This window comes from Schistocerca nitens, chromosome 9 (assembly GCF_023898315.1).
Source record: "Schistocerca nitens isolate TAMUIC-IGC-003100 chromosome 9, iqSchNite1.1, whole genome shotgun sequence".
NCBI lineage: Eukaryota > Metazoa > Arthropoda > Insecta > Orthoptera > Acrididae > Schistocerca > Schistocerca nitens.
In genome coordinates this window covers 217,703,621-217,731,365 of record NC_064622.1, presented here as the reverse complement: position 1 = coordinate 217,731,365, position 27,745 = coordinate 217,703,621, and the positions used below count along the sequence as shown (strand labels likewise).

The window sequence follows — 27,745 nt, the reverse complement described above, 5'->3', positions numbered from 1 at the left end:
TTCATTTACATTAGACATTTATAACTTATTTGTGAAGTATTTTTAAAATATGCACTTCTTCGCAGCCCTACATTATTCAGAATCTCTCTCTCTCTCTCTCTCTCTCTCTCTCTCTCTCGCACACACACACACACACACACACACACACACACACACAGAGAGAGAGAGAGAGAGAGAGAGAGAGAGAGAGAGAGAGAGAGCGTTTTCAAACAGCTTGCTCAACACATTTTTTCCCACCATATACACTAATCAGGATTTGTGAGTATGTGATTTAAAATACAACAAATAATAATATGCCAAAATATCTCTACACTGTTGTTGAAATAACAGTAAAAAAAGTTGAAGCTGCAAATAATTATGAAATGGGAATGATACCCAAATACATGGATTTACTTTCTGTAGCTTACATGGAAGCCTGTAGGTACATTACAAGTATCTTACCTTTAATGCTGCTTTGTTAATTTGCCTGTAGTAATTGGTGAATAATATAAGTTACAAGGTTTTAAGTATGATGAAGTTTCAGTCTATAATAATTTCTGTAATGTGGAACATAATGCATTCTGAAAATATACATTTACCATCAATTCCGACGACAATCTAGGTATATATAAATATATATCTAAAAACACAGATGATGTGACTTACCGAACGAAAGTGCTGGCAGGTCGATAGACACACAAACAAACACAAACATACACACAAAATTCAAGCTTTCGCAACAAACTGTTGCCTCATCAGGAAAGAGGGAAGCAGAGGGAAAGACGAAAGGATGTGGGTTTTAAGGGAGAGGGTAAGGAGTCATTCCAATCCCAGGAGCGGAAAGACTTACCTTAGGGGGAAAAAAGGAAAAAAGGACAGGTATACACACACACACACACACACACACACACACACACACACACACACACACATCTCTCCATGTATGTGCGGATGGATATGTGTGTGTGTGTGCGCAAGTGTATACCTGTCCTTTTTTCCCCCTAAGGTAAGTCTTTCCACTCCTGGGATTGGAATGACTCCTTACCCTCTCCCTTAAAACCCACATCATTTCGTCTTTCCCTCTCCTTCCCTCTTTCCTCATGAGGCAACAGTTTGTTGCGAAAGCTTGAATTTTGTGTGTATGTTTGTGTTTGTTTGTGTGTCTATCGACCTGCCAGCACTTTCGTTCGGTAAGTCACATCATCTGTGTTTTTAGATATATTTTTCCCACGTGGAATGTTTCCCTCTATTATATATATAAATATATATGAAAAAAGGAAAGAAAAAGGTAATTGTATAAATTTCACACATCAGTATATTGTAGTATTCATAATAATAATGCTTTAATGAGATGACATGAAACCATCATCTAAAGAAGGCAAAGAATGCCATAACTTATCAATATGAAGGCTTTCAACGAATAAAATTACTCACATATAATGTTTGCACATTATCAATTACTCGATCACAGCAGTACTTACAAAAATGCCATTTGCTAATGGATCTATCACCTTCAAAGTTAAAACATCGAACATTCAATAACTTTCTATATTTCAGTTATTATCAGGAAGACATAACATCTAAAGCATGCTACAAGATAATGAGGCCTGCTTGTCATTTTTTTCAGTTTTTCATATTTTTTTCAGTCAATTCTTGTAATTAAAAACAAACTCCCCCAAGAATTCCACCACTAGTGTAATTACAACAAAATATTCATATATACTTTTTAAATTTTAACATTTAATATATTTTTATAACAACAATATGCTGAAAAAGATTCTTTACACATAAATAGATGAACAACTGCATACTAACATATCTTTCTGTGAAATTATCTCTCTCAAAATGTCCCTTTTGTGTTTTACCTCAATTTCTCCAATAAAATATTAATCTCAGCAAGATGATGTAATATTAAAAATCAATTTAGAAATCATTATCATATTTGCCCATTAAACTGCTCAAATTATTGAATTGCTTATAACAGGCTGATCAACAGAAATGTTACAAAATATCCACCATTCTTCGCTGCAAAGATTTGTCTTAAGTTAAAAAGCAGACATTGAACAGAAAGGCAAAATACCAATCCTTATTCCTTACACGAGCACCTTTTCTTAATGCACTGACAGTCCATGAAATATTTTACTTACTAATACTGTGCTTTGTGTATATGAGGTTACTCCATTATATGCTAGCACACTACAGTAGCTCATACATTCATAATAAGAAAAAGAATGTTTGCAGCCAAAATAGCAAAGATCAATACAGAGACTAACCTTTTTTCATTTTTACATAATACATATATGATTACGAACATTATATTTATTTGCAATTTTTTGTAACTTCCAGCAACTCGAGTCATCTAAATTATGAAAAAACCATCGATGAAAATGAAATTAAGACATGAAAATAATTTTCAGTCTTTAAAAACATTGTCCTATTTCTTGAAGACAGTTTCATAATGGTAATTTCAATGAAAGGAGCAGAAAAAAACGTTACATCAATCCAAAACTTCATTACTGAAGAGTGCTGTATTATCAGCACGGCATTCATGTTGACAGATAATTCGCACATGATACATTCTTTAAACTACAATCATGGCTTAAATATGATTTGGCAATGACAGATCAGACTTGTGAATGCCCTGATAAAAAACAAAACAGTTATTTAGTTTCAATTCTAACAATTCATTCACCAACACTGAGGGCATAATTTTTTGTACTTTAGTGCTTAAAGTATATCCTATTAATTACAATAACTTTTGTAAGCATAAAAATATTATTTATTTTCGATGAGTGTTTGCAGCTGCAGCACTAAATCTCTTGCAAGATTTAGTATGAGTTTCACATTATGATGTTCAGCCATTTCTGAAAGCAGAAAAGCATACTGAGGTGATGAAAATATTACACTGAGGAACAATAATATGGAGGTGGAGGTTGCTTTCTGCAAGATTATGTGATGTAATCTCTGAGAGAAATGTTTCAACTGAATATTGCTATTCTAAGATATCTTCTGTGAATACCACGTTACAAAAAACCTTCAATCATAATAGCATATATACTATCGTACACAACAAACAGACTTCACAATAGAAGTTGGATGAGAATGCAGAAGCATATTATTAAAACACAAATTGAAAATCAGCATTGGCTATTAATATTTGATAAATAAGAGAAGTATCTTTCTAGCCACAAGTAAAAGCTATTCACCTAAATGAGTAGAATACCTGAAGCAAAACTAGTACACACATAAATTTTTAAAATAGGCTATCATGTTCTTTACTGATGTTCTCTAAACTGGAAACGTACCCCACAATTTGAAAAAAGCAAAAATCATACTCGTCTTAAAACTAGATAAACCAAATGACAAAGAGCAAAGTTACTGACCCTTTGCTTAATTTGAGCAGTATATAAACTTTTGGAAGGTATAATGTTTAACAGGACCAGCCACAAAATTTTGCAAAAGCTCCCTACCGAATAGGTAGTATTCTGCCCAAATCATGCCCAAATCACAGCTGCACCAATTAGGTCCTCTCATGGACAAGCTTTATTGAAGCAGGAGTTCAAAACAAACAGAAGACCTCAACTATGTTTATAAGACTAACAGTAGTTTATGATACTGTGTGGAGGCAAGGGGTAATATTCCAACATTTACAAACCGTATCAACTTTCTCACTGCTGTGTTAAGCACTAGAAGGTTGCAAGTTCTAATGAACAATAAGATGGGACTTCTAATGAAGTATGGCAACATCAATCACATGATGAACCACAACAAGTGAATAGAATTCTCTCTGGAGTACAAAAGCATCATCTTTTCCACAATCACGCCTAATGGTGTCTAAGACTGAAAAACTAGATGCTTTTGTAACATGATATTTCATGCTCTACAACTTTTATAATTTGACAAAATGGAGTAGCCATTTTTGAGTTACGGGCATGGGAGCCAACATTTTAGCAGAGTACAAGTGTGTCCCAACACACATGCACCAAACACTTCTAACAATGGGCCTCCACAGCCAACCACCTGTGCATGTGCTACAACCACCCGTACATGTGCTAACGTTAGCACGTCATTGGCAACTACAACTGAAATGAGTATGTGACCATAATCACTGGACTTTGGTGCAGTGGTAGAGCATTGCACCTTCTTCATTATGCCGATGGGAGGGTGTGAAACCATCATTTCATGGGGAAACAGTTCCCTGACAACTGTACTGTGGGATGTAGACAAGCAGATGACAGCTCCATTATGCTCTGGGAAACATTCACATGGGCACCCACAAGTCGAGTGGAGATCAAGCAAGGCACCGTGATAGCAACTGAGTATTGTACACTGGTTGGAGACCATGTACGCTCCTTCATAATGATCACGTTTCCAAACAGCAGTGGCATTTTTCAATAACATAATGCACCATGTCACAAGGCCAAGAGTGCAATGGAACGGTTTGTGCAACGGGGTGGCGAGTTCCAATTGATGTGCTGGGACACCAGCTCACCAGATCTGAACCCAATCAAACACATCTAGGATGTGATTGAATGTGCTGCCAGAGCTCATTGCCCCCTTCCCTGTAATTTATGGGATTAGGTGATTTGTGTGTGCAGATGCAATGCCAACTCCCTCCAGCAACTTACGAAGGCCTTACTGCTTCCATGCCACGACATGCTGCCACTGTTAGCCATGCAAAAGGCAGACATACCACGTATTAGGTAGGTGGTCATAATGTTCTAGCTGATCAGTGTATACAGAGAGTTCCCAAAGTGGTGACCTAAAAAGAAAGAAACTGAGAAACATATATCGCTGGAAGAAATGGATTTGCTGACCCAAATATCAACATTGAAAGTTAAGATGGAACAGAGATTTTCACCAGATCCAGGAACCTCAACAGTTAACTTGCCACCAACAAAGACTATAGAGAATAACATTTGGTGGGGGAATGGAAACATCCAAAGCACAAACGTTAAGTTTCCATCATTCTGGATCATGTGACCTTAGCTTTGGTTCACACAGGCTGAGTGTATTTTTCAGCAACACAAAGTGTCCACAAGTGCTGATAAATTCATCATAGTGGTCACAAACTTAAGTTCGGAATATGAGGGACAAGAGCCCATTACACTCACTCACACCCTTCACAATATTGAGAGTGCTACGGTTACAAAAACTTCCAGCAAACATCCATACTGTCATAGCAGCACAGACAAATACACTGTTACAGTACTTAGCTAAGACAGAAGACATTGCACAAAAGCCTCTACAGATGTAAAAATTAATGCTAGACAAAAAGAAGGGCTGGGGCAGATATGGAAACAGACAAGAATAGTATGAAATCCATAACAAACAGAAAGGATTCATATTTACGTGCTGACAGGATACATTGTGGAGAAGTTGGCAGCACAAGTGGCCAAGCTCAATGCGCAAGTAGCTATCCACCAGCAACAGATACATAATCACAGCTGGAAGAAGTGGAAGAATACTGAACCACAACTGTCGACGGGACAATGGTGCAGGTATCACAAACATTTTGGGAACCTTACTCACCAGTGCACTGAACCCTGCAGTTACTTAAACTGCAAAGATGGATGTTAAAGGGCACAAATACTCATCAGCAAGCACACAGGTGCCCAGAACATTATAAAATAATGTAAGTACAAATGCAACATTGCCCTCAAGCAATAGTTTCAATGACTGACTGTGCACAATTATGCTCTGGGTGATAAATTTCTGGTAGACACTGTCAGAAATCAGTGTATATTCAAGAAAAGCTATAGACACAATGAGAGCAACAACACAACATGTACTGATGGCAGTCAACAATTCGAGAATCTTCACATACAGTGAGAGACAATTGGAATTCAACTGAAATAAAATTTTCACCCTTCATGGAGGTTCATAGTCACAAATGTCCCTGGTCCTATCATAGGTTCAGATTTTCTGCATATTTACTGAAACATGCTGGATTTAGTAAACTGTCGATTGGAGCCACTTTTTATAGAAGAAGTATTCTCTGCAATGCCTTCTGAGTTGAGATTCATACAGTGCGAGGAGACTGTGGCTTGGCACAAGAAGATGTCTGGTACCTCTTCCACACCATCCACATCAGGATTCAATACGAGGTGCATTCAAGTTCTAAGGCCTCCGATTTTTTTTCTCCGTACTGGAAAGAGATAGAAACATGCGCATTGTTTTAAAATGAGGCCGCGTTCAATATCAATACGTCCCAGAGATGGCAGCACTGTATGGCAGATTGAATTTTACCACCAGCGGCAAGAATGAGAACTGTTTTAAATACTTAAAATGGCGACGTTTTCCTTACTTGAACAGCATGCAGTCATTCGTTTTCTGAATTTGCGTGGTGTGAAACCAACTGAAATTCATCGACAGTTTAAGTAGACATGTGGTGATGGAGTTATGGATGTGTCGAAAGTGCGTTCGTGGGTGCGACAGTTTAATGAAGGCAGAACATCGTGTGACAACAAACCGAAACAACCTCGGGCTCGCACAAGCCGGTCTGACGACATGATCGAGAAAGTGGAGAGAATTGTTTTGGGGGATCGTTGAATGACTGTTGAACAGATCGCCTCCAGAGCTGGCATTTCTGTGGGTTCTGTGCACACAAGCCTGCATGATGACCTGAAAATGCGAAAAGTGTCATCCAGGTGGGTGCCACGAATGCTGACGGACGACAACATGGCTGTCCGTGTGGCATGTTGCCAAGCAATGTTGACGCGCAACGAAAGCATGAATGGGACTTTCTTTCCGTCGGTTGTGACAATGAATGAGACGTGGATGCCATTTTTCAATCCAGAAACAAAGTGCCAGTCAGCTCAATGGAAGCACACAGATTCACCACGACCAAAAAAATTTTGGGTAACCGCCAGTGCTGAAAAAATGATGGTGTCCATGTTCTGGGACAGCGAGGGCGTAATCCTTACCCATTGCGTTCCAAAGGGCACTACGGTAACAGGTGCATCCTACGAAAATGTTTTGAAGAACAAATTCCTTTCTGCACTGCAACAAAACCGTCCGGGAAGGGCTGCGCGTGTGCTGTTTCACCAAGACAATGCACCCGCACATCGAGCTAACGTTATGCAACAGTTTCTTCGTGATAACAACTTTGAAGTGATTCCTCATGCTCCCTACTCACCTGACCTGGCTCCTAGTGACTTTTGGCTTTTTCCAACAATGAAAGACACTGTCCGTGGCCGCACATTCACCAGTCATGCTGCTATTGCCTCAGAGATTTTCCAGTGGTCAAAACAGACTCCTAAAGAAGCCTTCGCCGCTGCCATGGAATCATGGCGTCAGCATTGTGAAAAATGTGTACGTCTGCAGGGCGATTACGTTGAGAAGTAACACCAGTTTCATCAATTTCGGGTGAGTAGTTTATTAGAAAAAAAATCGGAGGCCTTAGAACTTGAATGCACCTCGTACTGCGATTTCATATCCACAATGATGTTAGGCACATAGGTGCACCACATAAAAAGAACTGTGCAACTCCCAAGCACTTATGGAACCCATAAGTGCCACTTGTAAATGTAAGCACAGCACACAGCATTACATCCATAGACCCAAGGACAGCCTCTCTCCTGTTGTCCACAATGCCTGCCTTCTGAGAAGCTGATCATAACGCAGGCCGAGTTCAGCCAGCAGCTAAGAACAGATATTGTAACTAGATATAATAGTGCATGGGCATCATCAATTCAGATGGTTCCAAAGAAAGATAAATCTTGGAGGATATGTGGTGATTACAGAGCACTCAACACATGATCAGTTCTGGTTCGGTACCCCACTACTAACATGACTCACTTCCACAATATCATTAGTCACACAACAATATTCAGTTTGACAGATAGTGTGAAAGTGTATTCTCAAATTCCATTGGCTCCAGTGGATATTAAAAAAAAAACAGTAGTGACCACACCCACTGGACTTTTTGAATACCATTTAATGCCGCTTAGTCTCAGGAATGCTGCACAGACTTGGCAGAGGTTCACGGATGAAGTGCTATGAGAGCTGCCTTTTTCATTTTGTTACAGGGATGGCATTTCAATATTCTTTGCTTCAGTAGATGAGCATACAGACTATCTGCAGCAGCTTTTCTGCTGGCTCCAAGATTATGGCATCATTATTAATGAAATGTAGTGTGTCAGGAGAAAGAGTGAAGTTCATTTCCTGGGATACCAAGTTTCAGCAGCAGGGTTGGCACCATTAGTTGAATGGGTTAAAGCAGTGCAGCAAATGCCTCTCCACAGTACAAACACAGACCTTTACAGAGTTTTGGGCATGCTAAATTACATAGATGCCACATGACTGTACTAGAGGTAGCCCAAGAGCCACTCACAATGTTGCTCACCGGAAAGAATACTGCAGGCAATCAAAAGGTCCTGTGGACTTCCCAGGCCAAAGCAGTATTCCAGGACCTCAATTGGGCCAATCTATGATCTGTTCATTCAGACAAGTTACCAGCAGAGCAGCATGTTGATCCTTTTCTAAGCAACCTTCTCCAGGATGGACGCACGGGATGACAACTCATATGAGTATCATTTCCAAAGGTCTCACAAGAAATTTGGTGAGACAAGGCAAGAGGTGAACAATGGCCCTGTATTCCAGAATCATATCACTAGCAAGTTTTTGAAGCACTGCACAATCTTACACACCCAGATCAGAGAGCTACAGCTAAGATGGTCACTGCCAAAATGGTGTGGTCGTGGGTTCAAAGAGATTGTCAGGCATGGGCACGCGCATGTTTAACATGCCAACAAAACAAAATTGGAAGGTATGTATTCGCACAGATTGCTCAATTTCTGGCATCTGCTGGCAGGTTTTCACATCTCAACATGGACACTGTCGGTCTGTTGCAGAGCTCAAAAGGACAAAGGCATTTATTAATGATGGCTGATGATTTTATAAGTCACAATACTCGCCGATATATGGGCAGAGTCAGTGGTGAAAGAACTGGTACACACATGCTTCTCCAGGTTTGGCCTCCCATATGATACCACCACAGATAACAGAAAGCAATTTGAGAGACAACTATTCAATGAGCTCATGCTGTTATGTGTCTGCAACCACCTGTGCACGACAAGCTACCATCCCACCAGTAATGGCTTGGTGGAACATTTTCATTGCACACTCAAGATGTCGCTAATGTGTAGTTTGTCTGAGTGGATGGAAGCACTCCCCTTTTTATAATTGGGATAAAACACAGTAAAAGAGGAGAATATTCAATGTTCTCCAGCACAACCAGTTTACTGTGAACAACTGTGAGTTCCAAGGGAATGAATCTTGAGAGACTTCACACAACAAATGGAACCACTGTTTTGTATGCAACTTGCACAATGGCTCATTGATCGACTGAAGTACATACAACCAACAAACTACATCACACGTGGTAAATGGCAGGTACTGATGCACAAGGACTTAGTAATGATGTCCCATGTGTGGCTTCAGGATGATGCAATTCATCCTCCAGTTTTTTCTCCATTTGCTAGTCCTTACATAGTGATAAAAAGGGCAAGTCACACCTTCAAAATCAATAAACACAGGAGACAGAACAGTTTCAATTGACAGACTCAAACTAACATACACAAAGGAGGGTACCCTTCTTACTCAGCTTGAGACATCACTTCCTAAGAAGGAAACTGACAAGCTGATTGACAGTTCCATAGAACAGGCAACAACAGACACCAAACCTGACACTTCAGCCAGTGGACATGAGCAATCTAGGCATACACCCACTGCTTGCACAAGGACTGGCCATCAAGTAAAGTGCAAATTTACACACATACCAGGAGTGCTTGGCTTTAAAAAAGAAAGTGGGGCTGATGTGGTGACATCAACCAGACGATGTACCACAGTTGAATGTTGGTCTATTTGGACTGTAAAAGCATTATCTTTGCCAGAGTCAGTGTAATAGCTCATGTTTGCTTTATTATGTTCATTCTTCTAAGTGTTTGTTTGCAAGATAGGAATAAATAGTTATTTGAAGTAACCCTTCACAGTCTTCCTCAAAAAATTTGTATATGGCGAGTTCCAAAAGAAGCTTAGTAATGTCCTTCCACAAGAATCAGGGCTAGTGCCTCTTCTGTTTTTTATGTATATAGCAGATTAGCCTAAAGACAACATCAAGAAAATTTGATATGCTGGCGACTGGCCTCTTGTTCCTAGTCAGAAAGACCTTGACATCATTGAGGGTGTCTTAAGCAAAGACCTACAAATTTTTGACAAATACTTCCATCATTAGAGGTTACAGCTGAGAGCTGCCAAAACAGAAGCCACCAGCTGTCACTTTAACAACAAGATCATCTGTAAGGAAATAAAGGTATATTTTGAAGGAAAACAGCTGAGGCATAACAGAAGTCCATGTTATCTAGGAGCCACTCTTGACAGGTATGGCATGGGGTTCATCAGTTCCAACACTAAGAACTTCTGCCCTTTGACCAGTGTACCCTGTAGCAGAATACTGCACTGCACTCTAGATCAACAGCCCGTACGAGAGGCTTGTTGATTTGCTGTTCAACTAGACTATGTGTACCATCACAAGAACACTCAAAATACCAGTTTCCTATTCTCAGCCATATTGCTTCCCAATTTTCATGGCAAGAATCTGCACTCAAGTGTGACTTTACAAAAATGGCTGCTGACCTTTATCTCCCTATACACAAGGACATTCCTGCACTTAATAAAAACAGACTTTGCTCCTGTCTACCACCTCTAAAAGGGGCAAAGTTTTTGGTAGACAATGAAGTAACAACAACAGACAAATAAACAAAAATATGTCATAACACTACTCCACAACAGCTTAAAATGCCCTGCATCTCGTCCAGGTCACCAGGTTTTGAAGAGCACCCCAAAATCTTATCTATGCTCAACAGAGTAAGGATAAATAGTGGAAGATGTGCTGAATCAATATTCAAATTTGGACTGAAAATATAGCCCAGCTATGACTGTGGTGCAGAACAACAAACTGTTCAGCATAACATACATTCATGCCCAAAATGTTCCTTTCCTGATGACCCACAAGAGTTCCTGATAGCAACTAAGATATCTATTGAATATATTCAGCAATTGGATATATGCCTGTGGCTTTCTATGCTTTGTTAATATTGTAAATTTAATTAATTTATAATTACAATTTTTTCTATGTGTTAATATATGTACATGTATTGTTAAAGGAAAAATGTTTTTTGTGATGTGATACTAACCATACAATAGATAAATAAATAAATTTCAGTTGCCTGAGACTGCAGACATGTGTGCAAGTTGCGTTTGCGTGCGTGCGTGTGTGTGTGTGTGTGTGAGAGAGAGAGAGAGAGAGAGAGAGAGAGAGAGAGAGAGAGAGAGAGAGAGAGACTATTGTTGAAAAAGGCCTTAATGGCTGAAAGCTATAATTGTGTGAATCTTTTAGTTGTGCCAATCGCGACAGCATCTACGCTATATGGTGAGGAGCAACTTTCCTTCTCTAATATTGTTACATTCCATCCTGAATTTTCCATTGTTAAATTGATGAAAAGTGACACTTAGGAATCAGATTTTATATGATTAATTTTTCAAAGAAAGGAAATTATGGGAAACAGGAAAGAATGATATTTATAGGTGCTAGAGGATGGGAATGGTTACTCAAAAACCTACAACAAGATCAAACCTTACAGGGAAATATAATTACATAAAATAAAGGAAATGCAACCACTCGCCCATAGCTGACTGGTGTGTGATACACAGAAACACTCAAGTGAATACAGTATTTACAAAACTTCTGAGCTCTAGCTCTTTCTTCAGCAAAAACACACAAAAAAAAAAACACACACACACACACACACACACGCACACGCACACAAACCATTCAGACACCCAGATGCTCCCAATCGCAGCAAGCTTGACTGCTGATAATGATTACCGAGGGCAGTTGCCAGGGCAGATGAAGGTGCAGAGTGGGGAGTGGGTAGGGAAGGACGCATGGGGTGAGGAAAGGGTAGTGGAACAATGTGAGAGTAACTAGTGGCTGCACAAAATGAAATGGAGCCAAGGGGAGGAAAGGAGATGAGGATGGTGGTGAAGTGGGAGAGTGATGGAGAAAATGAGAGAAAGAGGGGTCAGAGGAGGGAGGGAGGGAGGGAGAGAATATGACACTAGTGAGGTAATTCAGTATGTATATGGAGATGAGATGAAAATCTAATAATCATTGGTGATTGAAACACTGTAGTAGGGGAAGGGATGCAACACAAAGTTATCAGAGAATGTGTGCTCAGTAGTAGGAATGAGAGTGGAGAAATACTAGTTGAGTTCTTAAAAAAATTTCAGCTAGTAATAGCAAATACTCTATGGAATGAATTTTCATTCTGAATTTTCCTGAAGATTAAATGCAAAACACAATGGAAACCACAAAAATTAATTATTTCTATAGAATGCAAGCAAGAACTGAAAATGAAAAGAAAGGGAAATGTAGTAGTTTTCCATAGAGTATGAAGAAAGGGCACAGGCCAAAATAATGAGGAAACCAAACTGAAGCAGTAAAAATATTTAAAATCAGGCAAACACATAGTCTCTTTCATTCTGCCCTGCATATCCCTATCCACCTTGTCGCTCCTGTTTAATATTGAGGGGAAGGGAGTAAGATTTTCTTCCAGTTGCATCCATTGTTTAGAAACACAGCTGATGATGGTTCTGTCCATCATCCACACTGCAAGATTAATGACGACGTCACACACAGCTGTGCTCTCATTTTTGAGCTGTCAAAAAAAAATGGTGTTACAATACTGTAATTCAACAGTAATTTGTATTTCATATACAAAACATGCATTCCCCGCATCTGTTTAGAACTGTCTTTCAATTTGATAAAGTTATTCTAAAATTAATGATTTCTCTAAATATTGTGAAACATGTTTAGATTGGGTACACTTCATTTTAAGCACTCCATATAAATTTTGTTATGTTGTGCAGAATAGAAATTCACAGGGATGTGTGGTTTAGGAATAGTGTTAGGGTGTTACTCCAGGCAGAACGAAAGGAAGTCTTTATGAGTTCTTCTACATCCAACCATGCCATGTCTTTAACAATTTCCTGCACCTTTGTTTCACAGATTAGGATGATAGTTTTCACTGTGCTTCACTCAGGGAAAGATCCTGGAATACTACAAAAATATCAAGCCGTAGCAGAGATCCAAATGGGAAAATCATAACTGCTTTTGTTTGTTGGATGGACCACACTTTTGATCACAGGGAAAGCAGCCACTAGTGATTTGAGAGTAGATGTTCCACCCACTGTCTGCTCCGTCACACACAAGTTGCGCCCTTAGCTAGCTAGTGGTGGTAAAGGACACTTCACTGCATTAGTCTACACTTTAAAACTTCAAAACTGTGTTGTTTGTGGACTTAGAAGATTCTTTATCATGCTAAATGCTGGACTTACGAAGCATCTACTCAATTTGTAGTTCTAAAATTTGTTGAGTATATGAAGCACTGTAACCTTTATAAACTGTTTCTCATGTAATGTCAGGATGTACTATCACATGGCGAGTCGATTCTTTTGGTATTAAGAAACTGAAACTGAAATTTAGGTGGTTCAAATCTTAGTAGTGGAAAATTTTCACTACCTGTACTTGGCCAGGAAGGGGAAGGAAAGGTGGTGTCATAAAATTCATGAACAACAGTGTTTGCACCAATTCACGCTACTATAATCTGCATCATTTCATGTGACTATAAAAAGATAGAGTGAAGAAGCATACATCTTCCACCATTGTACTTTGGCAGAATATCTTGTCAAGAACCATGAGAATTCTAGTCCTTCATAAGATCATTAAGTGGGTTCAAAGCTTAGTGGGAATAGAGGACAGCAAAAGGAAAACTGAATCCTTAATTTCACATTTCAATAAATCATTCAGGCACGAGGACTGTAGAGGCATATAATTGTTTGACCATCACACACACTCCTATAAGGAAACAGAAAGAGTTGAAAACACATAAGTCACTGGATCTGGACTGAATCCCAGTTTGGTTTTACACACAGTATTTTTTGGCTTTGGCACCCTACACAGCTTGCATTTTAGTGAATTTCTCGTCCAGTGCAATTTCTGAAGTGACTGGAAAAGTCCAGGTGACTTCTGAATATAAGAAGACTAAAAGAATGGACCCCATAATTCCAGACCAATATCCTTCACATTGGTTTCTAACAGAATTCTTGAGTATGTTTTAAGTTTGAATATAATAAATTCTCTTGAGACAGAAAAACTTGGATCAATAAATCAGCATGGATTTGGAAAGCATCACTCATACAAAACTTGGCTTGCTCTTTTCTCACATAATATACTATGAACCAAAGATGTAGGGTAACAGGCAGATTCTACAAGCATACAGAATAGGTTCCCAGATATGTAACAGGCTCTTTGACTTCATAAGTAATGGAACCTAGACGTTGTCCTGGATAGCAAGAGTTTATTGGAAACAAGTGTGTCATCAGGAGCGCCCCAAGGAAGTGTGGATAGGATTGCTCTTGTTCTCTATATAAATGAACGATCTAACAGATAGGGTGAGCAGCAATCTCAGCTGTTTGCTGACGATGCTATAATGTATGGGAAAGTATCTTAGTCAAGTTACTGTAGGAGGATACAAGATGACTTAGTATTGCTATTTGGTGTGATGAATGGTAACTTACTCTAAATACAAATTTAAAAAATGAAAGTTAATGCAGATGGGAGGATGGGGGGGGGGGGGGGGGGAGGTTATGGGACTAAATGGCAATGTCATCAGTCCCACGATTCCTAAGTTACATGCGGAAGAGAGAGGGCCCCCTAAAAGTGGACGGATCCAGTCAGAGGAGTCAGGCTATAAAACGAAGTTAAAACACACACAGGAGAATGTATAAAAGGGTAGCCCAAATCTAAAAACTGGGGAAACAGTGTGATAAAATAGCGGTTTTTGCAAGGGAGAGTGGTCACGCATTCCAGAACAAGAAAACATGAAGAGAGGCCCCAACCACAAACACCCTGCATCTGAAACTAAAAACCACTTTCATGGAGGAAACTGAGGACCAGTTCAACCATCCATTAATCGCTTGGTGATATTGAAATTAAGGAATCGATTATACTTAGTACAAAGGGCCAAAAGAAGGGGACATTCCACCAATATATGGGACACCCTCAGTCTGACTCCACTATCGTATTGCAGGGGTGGTTCACTACGCAAGAGGAAACAATGAGTGAGCATGGTATGACCATGCATAGACAGCATAAGACAGTGGACTCCTTCCGAGAGGAGTGGAAGGAAGAGTGCCAAACGACAGTAGACTCCTTGACTGTGTGAAGATTATTACTGAGAGCATTAGTGCACCAGATGTCATTCCACTTTTGGCAAAGAGAGATGTGATGTAGAGTCATTATCCACAGCTGAAATCATGAAAGGGAATTGGGGGGGGGGGGGTAATTATCTGCTTCTCCAGCCATATAATCAGCCAGTTCATTCCCTGTGATGCCCACATGATTTGGGACTCAGAGAAAGACAACTGAGCAGGTGGCCAATGGCAGAAAGAAGGTCATGGACAGCAGAGACCAAAGGCTCCATGAAAGTAGCAGCAGTTGATAGCCTGCAGGCTGCTCACTGAGTCGGTACATACTAAAACACTGTGGAGGGAGGCCTGAGTAACAAAAAGAAGGGCCCTATGAATGGCTAGCAGCTCTGTTGTGAACAGACTGTATGGTCTCGGCCATAAATGGTGTTCTAAGCCAGTAGGAGACATGACCGCGTATCCTGTCTTATCTATCATCTTAGAACCATATGTGTAGAAGATCTTGGCACCCTGGAAATCTGCAAGGATGGAACGTACAAGACGCCGGAAGACCATAGGGGTGATACAGACCTTAGGACCCTGGAATAGGCCGGTCCTAACCCGTAGTCTAGGCACCATCCAATGGGGGGGTGTGGGAGGAAATACATGGGGCACATTCCACTGAGTGGAGATGGAGATCTCAACAGAGGGAAGTGAAGACGCATTTCAACCAGCAATCCCACCTGTTTATGGTTGTCAGAAGGGAGACTTTCCTCATTTGAAAAATGGACTGGGATGCATGGCATGGTGAGGGAATCAGCAAATGGCAATTGCATAAGAAACCAGGAGTTGGCTCCGTCATGTTTGTAGAGGGGGAATCCCCGCTTCTGCAAGGAGACTGTCTACGGACTAGTGCAAAAGGCACCAATAGCCAGGTGCACCCACAATGGTGAACAGGGTCAAGTATTTTCAGAATGGAAGGACCTGTTGAGCCATAAACCTGACTACCATATGATCTGCCATGTGCCTCATGATGGTTTGCAAAGTATAGATGTAGATGTAGAAGGGTTTTGATTATGCATTTCTATCAGCTGTATAGGTAGCTGCAGCTTCTGGAGGCAGCTACTAGCCAAATGTGTGTGATGCATCTATTTGTACACTGTTGTTTTATTTTAAACAAAGGCCTACTATAATGCAGACACTTTATGGAAGCAGTTATAGACGTGTGTGTGTCTGTGGGGGGAGGGGGGAGTGTTGATTTATGTTTGCTTATATGCCCTTAAAGGTTGAGCCTGAACTACCCTGTTAATGAGCGCCAACTTCCGCAGACAATTGCTCTGTATTCATTAGTGAATGCTGTGTGTACTCTGCTTTGCTTTGTGTTGTGTGTTGCTTGTTTTATTTTCATATTTTGAAATGAGCGAAGAGGCTAATCCCGGTCCAAGATGGGATTTGAGTACGACCCAAACAAAACCCGAAGGGATCAGTGATTCCGTACCAGTTCTACTTTTGCAGGAGCACAGAACACAGATGTAGACTGCCAGCCTTGTGAGAGGGAGTTAGGGCTTGTTCCCCTACTTCACTCCTCTCCCCTCAGGTTGTCTAAGGTCTCACTTGATTGTGCTCGAAGCCAACTGCCACTTGACTGGTTCCGCAATCTGCACTGACACTGGTGGTGTTATCTCAATAAACAACACATAATCATCTGTGATGTGTCTGTGGTGAAGATTACATCTGTTTACATATTGTGACAACTTGTCATATATGGAGCATTACCCATTATATGAATCTACAGAAATCCACTTAATGTAAGGTTTCTAGCAGGATGTAGTTGCCTGAAAGCTGAACAAATGCACTGAGAAGAGTTCTGCACTAGGAATCACCCTAACTTGGAGAAACTGGTGTCTGTTAATTAGAAACATAGTAGCAATTAGTCAATACTAGACACAAAGGGCTGACCAAGTTTCCTGACAAATAACTATGTTTATGTTACAAATTAATGACACTGTTGTATCACATGGGAAAAAATTCATTAAACAAGTACCCATTAACTATTACACTTAGAAGAATACAATTTGAAGAGTACTGGTGGATCAGCAATTTTACTCAAGTTATAAATCCCATCTACAAGCTAAGGAGTCAAAAGTTTTTGAACTCAGTATTCAGTTCCATTCACTACTGTACTGCATTTTTGTCATCACTTTGACATTTCCTACAAACTTCAGCTGTTTTTATATGACTGAAATTATTTATTTTGATATAAACCAAATCTTTATTTCCAAGCATTTATACTCAGAATACTCAGTTTAGTACCCTTGCTAAACTGCCTAAAAGTTTTGGATGACCTGTAATAAAAACAGCACTAATAAAGGGTATGCGATGATAAATCCTGATGATTTCTGCAACTAGCTACTTAAATTTCTTTATGTCAGACAGACACGCATTCTAGCAGCATACTGTGGTTTGGGAATTTATTCCCTCAGGGATCATATTGCAGTGACACAGCATTTGTCAACTAATACATGAAATCTCATATAAATGTACACCCATGTGCTCAATATTAAAAAAATGATTGTTGGCAGTGGTCTTGTTGACGTGAGCAAGTGAAATATATCAACATATCATGTGTAACATTGCCTGTGTCCACCAGAGTGCTTGCTGCAACAATGCTGCCAATATCACAGGCTAGGCAAATAAACTTTGGTTGTTGTTGTTGTTGTGGTCTTCAGCCCTGAGACTGGTTTGATGCAGCTCTCCATGCTACTCTATCCTGTGCAAACTGCTTCATCTCCCAGTACTTACTGCAACCTACATCCTTCTGAATCTGCTTAGTGTATTTATCTCTTGGTCTCCCTCTACGATTTTTACCCTCCACACTACCCTCCGATACTAAATTGGTGATCCCTTGATGCCTCAGAACATGTCCTACCAACCGATCCCTTCTTCTGGTCAAGTTGTGCCACAAACTTCTCTTCTCCCCAATCCTGTTCACTACTTCCTCATTAGTTATGTGATCTACCCATCTGATCTTCAGCATTCTTCTGTAGCACCACATTTCCGAAGCTTCTATTCTCTTCTTCTCCAAACTATTTATCGTCCATGCTTCACTTCCGTACATGGCTACACTCCATACAAATACTTTCAGAAATGACTTCCTGACACTTAAATCTATACTCGATGTCAACAAATTTCTCTTCTTCAGAAACGCTTTCCTTGCCATTGCCAGACTACATTTTATATCCTCTCTACTTCGACCATCATCAGTTATTTTGCTCCCCAAATAGCAAAACTCCTTTACTACTTAAAGTGTCTCATTTCCTAATCTAATTCCCTCAGCATCACTCGACTTAATTCAACTACATTCCATTATCCTCTTTTTGCTTTTGTTGATGTTCATCTTATATCCTCCTTTCAAGACACTGTCCATTCCGTTCAACTGCTCCTCCAGGTCCTTTGCTGTCTCTGACAGAACGACAATATCATCAGCAAACCTCAGAGTTTTTATTTTTTCTCCATGGATTTTAATTCCTAGTCCAAATTTTCTTTTGTTTCCTTTACTGCTTGCTCAATATATAGATTGAATAACATCGGGGATAGGCTACACCCCTGTCTCACTCCCTTTCCAACCACTGCTTCTCTTTCATCCTCCTGGACTCCTATAGCTGCCATCTGGTTTCTGTACAAGTTGTAAATAGCCTTTCGCTCCCAGTATTTTACCCCTGCCACCTTCAGAATTTGAAAGAGAGTATTCCAGTCAACATTGTCAAAAGCTTTCTCTAAGTCTACAAATGCTAGAAAATTAGATTTGCCCTTCCTTAATCTAGCTTCTAAGATAAGTCGTAGGGTCAGTATTGCCTCACGTGTTCCAACATTTTTTACGGAATCCAAACTGATCTTCTCCGAGGTCAGCTTCTACCAGTTTTTCCATTCGTCTGTAAAGAATTCGCGTTAGTATTTTGCAGCTGTGACTTATTAAACTGATAGTTCGGTAATTTTCACATCTGTCAACACCTGCTTTCTTTGGGATTGGAATTATTATATTCTTCTTGAAGTCTGAGGATATTTCGCCTGTTTCATACATCTTGCTCACCAGATCATAGAGTTTTCTCAGGACTGGCTCTCCCAAGGCCGTCAGTAGTTCCAATGGAATGTTGTCTACTCCGGGGGCCTTGTTTCGACACAGGTCTTTTAGTACTCTGTCAAACTCTTCACACAGTATCATATCTCCAATTTCATCTTCATCTACATCCTCTTCCATTTCCGTAATATTGTCCTCAAGTACATCGCCCTTGTATAGACCCTCTATATACTCCTTCCACCTTTCTGCTTTCCCTTCTTTGCTTAGAACTGGGTTTCCATCTGAGCTCTTGATGTTCATACAAGTGGTTCTCTTGTCTCCAAAGGTCTCTTTAATTTTCCTGTAGGCAGTATCTATCTTACCCGTAGTGAGATAAGCCTCTACATCCTTACATTTATCCTCTAGCCATCCCTGCTTAGCCATTTTGCACTTCCTGTCGATCTCATTTTTGAGATGTTTGTATTCCTTTTTGCCTGCTTCATTTACTGCATTTTTATATTTTCTCCTTTCATCAATTAAATTCAATATTTCTTCTGTTACCCAAGGATCTCTACTAGCCCTCGTCTTTTTACCTACTTGATCCTCTGCTGCCTTCACTACTTCATCCCTCAAAGCTACCCATTCTTCTTCTACTGTATTTCTTTCCCCCATTCCTGTCAATTGTTCCCTTATGCTCTCCCTGAAACTCTGTACAACCTCTGGTTCTTTCAGCTTATCCAGGTCCCATCTCCTTAAATTCCCACCTTTTTGCAGTTTCTTCAGTTTTAATCTACAGGTCATATCCAGTAGATTGTGGTCAGAGTCCACATCTGCCCCTGGAAATGTCTTACAATTTAAAACCTGGTTCCTAAATCTCTGTCTTACCATTATATAATCTATCTGAAACCTGTCAGTATCTCCACGCTTCTTCCATGTATACAGCCTTCTTTTATGATTCTTGAACCAAGTGTTAGCTATGATTAAGTTGTGCTCTGTGCAAAATTCTACCAAGCGGCTTCCTCTTTCATTTCTTAGCCCCAATCCATATTCACCTACTACGTTTCCTTCTCTCCCTTTTCCTACTACCGAATTCCAGCCACCCATGACTATTAAATTTTCGTCACCCTTCACTATCTGAATAATTTCTTTTATTTCATCATACATTTCTTCAATTTCTTCGTCATCTGCAGAGGTAGTTGGCATATAAACTTGTACTACTGTAGTAGGTGTGGGCTTCGTATCAATCTTGGCCACAATAATGTGTTCACTATGCTGTTTGTAGTAGCTTACCAGCATTCCTATTTTCCGATTCATTATTAAACCTTCTCCTGCATTACCCCTATTTGATTTTGTGTTTATAACCCTGTAGTCACCTGACCAGAAGTCTTGTTCCTCCTTCCACCGAACTTCACTAATTCCCACTATATCTAACTTTAATCCATCCATTTCCCTTTTTAGATTTTCTAACCTACCTGCCCGATTCGGGGATCTGACATTCCATGCTCCGATCCGTAGAACGCCAGTTTTCTTTCTCCTGATAATGGCATCCTCTTGAGTAGCCCCCGCCCGGAGATCCGAATGGGGGACTATTTTACCTCCGGAATATTTTACCCATCATCATTTAATCATACAGTAAAGCTGCATGTCCTCAGGAAAAATTACGGCTGTAGTTTCCCCTTGCTTTCAGCCGTTCGCAGTGCCAGCACAGCAAGGCCGTTTTGGTTATTGTTACAAGGCCAGATCAGTCAATCATTCAGACTGTTGCCCCTGCAACTACTGAAAAGGCTGCTGCCCCTCTTCAGAAACCACACGTTTGTCTAGCCTCTCAACAGATACCCCTCCATTGTGGTTGCACCTATGGTACGGCTATCTGTATCGCTGAGGCACGCAAGCCTCCCCACCAACGGCAAGGTCCATGGTTCATGGGGGGTAGCTGGCAAATATTAGGTCATCCAGCAGTGGACTCATTCTCAGTTGCTATTATCAGACTTCACCTCCACAAGTGAATTACAACTGCCACTGCTGTGTACTTGGACTGACGTAGTGTGCATAGTGCTCCAGCTGATGAGCACGTTGTTTCATTCATTGCCAAGCATAATAGAACTGTGTTTAGTATTATATTTACAATACATGTGCATAGTTGAATAGTGGTGCTTGGACTTATAACCATTCAACTAGGAAAGATAACATATTATGTTAATTTCCATCAATAATTGTCACTGTTTAGTTTTATGGACTAACAGTAACTTTTAATCTGTAGTTTAAGAAAATTTATGTGTTGATAAATACGGTTGGCCCAAAAGTCAAGGTTACAACAATGCCTGTCCCAACTTTTGCCTGAAATTATTTAGCAAAATGTCAGAAAACCTAAATAAGAATGGTCAGACAGCGCACCCTCGAAATCTGAGGCATATCTTAACAGTTGCACTACGTCATTCACCTTATACCTAATGTGCAATGCTTTTATGAACATACATACCTGGTTGGAACAATTTAGTTTAATAATAAGAGAAGTAGTTAAATGCTGGTCACTGCCAATCAACACTTATCACTGCACACAGCACACACACACATGAAGATTAATTCAGGACCATGTTGCCAAATCTCTGCTACCCATCCATGTCTTCACTGAGTCAGCATCCTCTCGTGATAAGTAAGATTGAGCTCAGAACAATAGTAAGACATTAATATTATCCAGTCAAAGGGGCATGTTTCTGTCTGCTGTTCTAAATAAAAGTATTTCAGTTTTCTTTTTCAAATAATTGGTGAAATTATTATAATATTATTTCAATCTTTGATAGAATATGCCTTTTTGAGTTCCCACACATTCAGTAATTAGGTAGTGTGCATATTTATCAATCACCTATATTCAAGTGGTAAATAATGATGCTGTTGGCAGAAACTGCATTGATCTATACACACATTACGATATTCACTCAAGTATATGCTGACCATCCCCCCCACCCCCCACCCCCCCACCACCACCCCCACCTTTTCTAAGTGACTCCTTAACGAAATTTTACTTTTAACATACCGTGACTAATCACAATTATGAACTGTATTACTTATGTAAAGTATCTGCCTAAAAAAGTCAACTTTATGTCTATTCTAAACTTATTCTGCTTACTGCCTACATTTTCATAATACAAGGAAAAATAAAATAAATAAAAAAAATGGTTTTCATTAATTTTTGTTTTCACTTCCTTTGTTGCTTACTATCTAAGCCAGTCACCTGTGTTATCACAATTTTAACCACTACCATCACCACAGGTATAATTATCTGGGATGATAGTTTCATTTAACCAATGAGAGCTGAGGAAAGAGGCAATGTATTTCTGTATACAAGCTGCAATGAAATTTATAATCTCAATTGTCACAAATATTTGGCTGCTCATTCTGAATATGTCATGATTTATGAGGTGGTGATTATGGTGGATCAGATTAGATTAGATGAGCTTTTTGTTCCAGCAGATTCACATTGAGGAGATCCTCCAGGATGTAACATATCAGAATACAAATATAAAGACAATAAATATTTACAAAGAAAGAGAGATATGCTAATGTACCTCCCACAGACCCCATATGACATGTTCCTCATGGGTGTGTAATAAGACAAAAAGTCTTCAACATATTTTAATTTAGAAAGTTATAACAAATCTGTCACAAAATGTGTAAATTTTCAATACACTGAGATTCATACAATAATTCTTAGGTACTGCAACCATGCATCATCAAACAGAAAAATAATTTCAAGACATGTAATTACAATGATTGCATTACTGCACTGAATATGTACGGAATTCATATTATTAGTAACATACAGGCCTACATATGTCAGTTCTTTTAACAAATTTACCAATGGAATAGGAGATAGCCACCAATAAGTGCTTTAGGCTCTTCCTAAACTGAATTACATTACTAGAAACTTTTTATGGCTGCTCATGAATTATTGAAAATGTGTGCTCCTGAATAATGGATACTTTCTGGACCGAAGTACATGACTTTAAATCTTTGTGAAGATCACTCTTATTTCTCATACTGATTCCATGAAACAAGCTCTTGGTTCAAAAAAGCAATATATTTTTAATAAGAAATTTCATGAAGGGATAAATATATTAGCAAGCATTATTTAGTATCTCTAGTTTCCTAAATAGGCCTCTCCAGGACATGCTTGAGTTCCCATCACAGATAATTCTCATTACACATTTTTAGACTCTGAAAACTTTAGCATTGCTTGGTAAGTTTCACCAAAAAATAATCCCGTATGGCATTATGAAATGAAAGTAAGCAAAGTATGCTCGCTTTTTTATTTTTACATCCCCTTTATCTGTCTACATTCACACAGTAAATGGAGATTTGTTTAGAGACTTCAGCAATTCTGCAGTAAGCTCCTTCCAGTTGATTTTATCAGCAAATTGCAGACCCAAGAATTTCATACTGTAAACTTCATCTATCTGCTTGTCATCGTATTTTAGGCTTATGATGGTGGGAAATCTTCCACAAGTTCTCAACTGCATACAGGGTGTCTTTTCAAAGTTTAGTGAGAAAGAACCTAATAGCCTAATAGCACACACAAAATTGCTGTGAGTGAAGCAAGCAACAATAAAATGTATAATATTGGTTGTGATACATATTTGGCTGTTCCTTCTGAATATGATGCAATTCCCAAGGTTGTGGTTATAGTGGAACCTGGGAACACAGCTGTTTTTCACAGTCAATTTTGAATCTATATTGACTAAAATGTGACAATATTCCTTCACTCTTCTTTCAAACATGTTTTCTGCCCACTGCTCTCTGATTAGCTGTGTTAAACCAGAAGTAGACACACACTTTTCATTCCAACATACTTCACTGCAAGTGTTGACGACAATGCACACAAAATAACTACGTATGCCACAGGCCCCTGTCTAGACTTTTACTGTCTTCTGCAGAAATGTATACTATTGCTAAGTAGTGTCTATATTAATGGCAAGCCAGCTAACCCAAAAAAAGATTTATTTGTGATCCATTTTTCATCACTAGTCTTTTGTTTGTATGCAACTTATTTTACTAAAATCTTGCTCAGTGGAGGTAATTAACAGGTCTTATTACTTTTGTAATAACTTTCTCCAATCAATCCAGAAAAACAGCTAACAATAATTAACTGTTAAAAAAAGAACAGTGACTGTGGCATTTTGAAACTCATCCTTTCAATATGCAACAGGACCAGTGTATATTACGCAAGCGAATGGGCCTCAGATAGCCATGGTGCTGATTTGCCTTACAAAAAAATGAGAAGTAAAAATAAAAATGAAACAAATGCTTGTGAAAGAAGAAATTAAATGTATCAAATAATAGGCCATTAAAATAAGTCATAGTCAAATAGGACATTGCCTGTGATGGCACCAGCGGCAGGAGTATGAACAATAGTGTGACACTACACAAGCATTCCGAATTCTTATAAATTTGCACATATGCTCAACTGCCATAGCTTCATCTGTGAAGGCATGATGATCCCTATATTAACATATTATACAATGTAAAAATGTTAGCCTCAGAGGCAATAGTTTACACTCCAAATGTAAGACAGCCCTGTATTTTTCAAATGATAAATTTGGGGAAAAAGCCTTGTCTTATAATAGCTAAATACAATATTTGCAATGGAAAATATTTCATCACTCTACTCAACAGTTTTGGGAAATATGTTGTTGTTGTTGTTGTTGTTGTGGTCTTCAGTCCTGAGACTGGTTTGATGCAGCTCTCCATGCTACCCTATACTGTGCAAGCTTCTTCATCTCCCAGTACTTACTGCAACCTACATCCTTCTGCATCTGCTTAGTGTATTCATGTCTTGGTCTTCCTCTACGATTTTTACCCTCCACGCTGCCCTTCAATGCTAAATTGGTGATCCCTTGATGCCTCAGAACATGTCCTACTAACCGGTCCCTTCTTTTTTGTCAAGTTGTGCCACATACTCCTCTTCTCCCGAATTCTATTCAATACTTCATCATTAGTTATGTGATCTACCCATCTAATCTTCAGCATTCTTCTGTAGCACCACATTTCAAAAGCTTCTACTCTCTTCTTGTCCAAACTATTTATCATCCATGATTCACTTCCATACATGGCTACACTCCATACAAATACTTTCAGAAATGACTTCCTGACACTTAAATTGTGGTGTCACCGCCAGACACCACACTTGCTAGGTGGTAGCATTTAAATCGGCCGCGGTCCGGTAGTATACGTCGGACCAGCGTGTCGCCACTGTCAGTGATTGCAGACCGAGCGCCACCACACGGCAGGTCTAGAGAGACTTACTAGCACTCGCCCCAGTTGTACAGCCGACGTTCATAGCAGTGGTTCACTGACAAATTACGCTCTCATTTGCCGAGACGATAGTTAGCATAGCCTTCAGCTACGTCATTTGCTACGACCTAGCAAGGCGCCATTACCAGTTATATTGAGCTTATTATAAAACCTGTACCGTCAAGAGCAATACCTCACGCCAGTCTGCGTGTAATTAAACGCGTGCATTCCGGCCTCCTCTAGCAACACGGTGTTGGCTCTTCTGCCAACACTTCATATGGCGACGAAGATTTAACGGTCGTATTGCTCTAATTTACATGTGTCATGGCTTCGCCACAATTTCCAGATGTACTGTCCGAATTTTATCGCTTGCAGAATCAGCAGACGCAGGCGTTATTGGATGCCCTTGGACAACTCGTCCAGGGTCAACGTGCAATGCAAAACGATGCGGCTGCCGCCGCTCCACCGCTACCGCAGCCACAACATGCAGTTGCACCACCTTTTCGTCCTTTTGATGCGGCACTGGAAAGCTGGACGGAGTGGTCATGCCAATTTGGATTCCATCTCGCCGCCTACAGAATTCAAGGTAACGAGCGGCAGCCTTTCTTATTGTCCTGTGTAGGCGTCCAGACATACCGTGTGATAGTGAAATTATTTCCCCGACGCGATGTAGCAACTCTGTCCTACGAAGAAATTTTGCCTGCATTAGATGCCTATTTCAAAGAATCAGTCAATGTAGTTGCAAAAAGGTATGCCTTCTTTCGTACAAAACGTACGGCCGGTCAAACTAATCGGGAGTGGGTTGCAACTTTGCAAGGCCTTACTGGGGATTGTGCTTTTGAGTGTGAATGTGGCCTCCCTTATTCAGATACTATGGTACATGATGCAATTGCACAGAACACTTCTGATGTTTATATAAGGGAACAGATTTTGAAACTAGTCAATCCCTCCCTTCAACAAGTGATAGACATATTGGATAGGCAAGACACACTTGACTTTGCTCAGGAATCATTTGAAACTTCGCCAGCTGTGTGTCACATTAACCGGCCTGCCGGGCGAGCTGCACGGAACAGTAAACAGCCCTCGCGCTTGTCCGCGCAGCTGCCGCCAAGCCCTCCGCTACATTTGCCGCGCAAGCACGCAAATGCAGTGCTAAAGTCATGCCCGGGGTGTGCAACTAGACATTCGCGTGACAATTGCCCGTCACGCCAAGCTATTTGCTTTTTCTGTAATAAAAAAGGACATGTTCAAAGTGTTTGCCAGAAAAAGCTTAGATCGGACACTCACAACCATTCCAGGCCCTTTGCTTCATGCCGGAGCCGGAATCGAACCAAGAATACTGAGGCTCGTGAACCTTCGCCCATGGACATTCATGTAGTTAATTCCACTCCGCCCAGTGCCACTCTCTCTAACAGTGACTGTGTATATGAACGTGTCAGTATCATTACTTTTTACAAATTCGACATTTCATTTTTTATGCAATCCCGGACGGGCGTACTAGCCGTACTAGGTACGCCCGTCCGTTGTGCGCCATGTCAGAGTCTCTGAACTCTTTGTTGTTGAATAACTTTGGCAATTCTTAACAAAATACTATAATATTTGGTATATACGTTATTATAGTGTATATGAACGTGTCACTATCATTACTTTTTACAAATTCGACATTTCATTTTTTATACAATCCCGGACGGGCGTACTAGCCGTACTAGGTACGCCCGTCCGGGATTGCATAAAAAATGAAATGTCGAATTTGTAAAAAGTAATGATAGTGACACGTTCATATACACTATAATAACGTATATACCAAATATTACAGTATTTTGTTAAGTATTGCCAAAGTTATTCAACAACAAAGAATTCAGAGACTAAGTCCCATAGGGAACTCAATGTATAAGAACTTTAACTTTTGTCGCTTAATCGAAACGCAACTTTTCTAAGTCCAACATGTGAAAAATCGAAAATGCATAAAAATGAAAAATAACTACATGGGGTGATTTAATTGTGTTCTTCTTCTTCTTGTCGGCGGCAGAAGTTGTCATTTCAACGTCTTCTATAGTTTTGTATATTGTCTGTCTCTAAGCTTAGAGCGTATAAGTCCGCGGCTGGCGTGCTGCCAAGCTGACGTAGCACCGCCTTATCGGCGGGGTCAAAGTTCAAGGTACTTGTGAA

General features: G+C 39.9%; 1 protein-coding gene across 1 annotated transcript in view; it reads right to left on the bottom strand.

The window, feature by feature from the left end:
• Positions 1-2,471: 2,471 nt before the first annotated feature.
• Positions 2,472-27,745, bottom strand: part of LOC126203851 (small G protein signaling modulator 1-like) — a 353,457-nt gene continuing 328,183 nt past the window's right edge. The window contains exon 26 of the mRNA XM_049938226.1: positions 2,472-2,843. Within this exon, the coding sequence (XP_049794183.1) occupies positions 2,755-2,843 (89 nt within the window). The 3' untranslated portion in view covers positions 2,472-2,754. The remainder of the gene's footprint in view (positions 2,844-27,745) is intronic.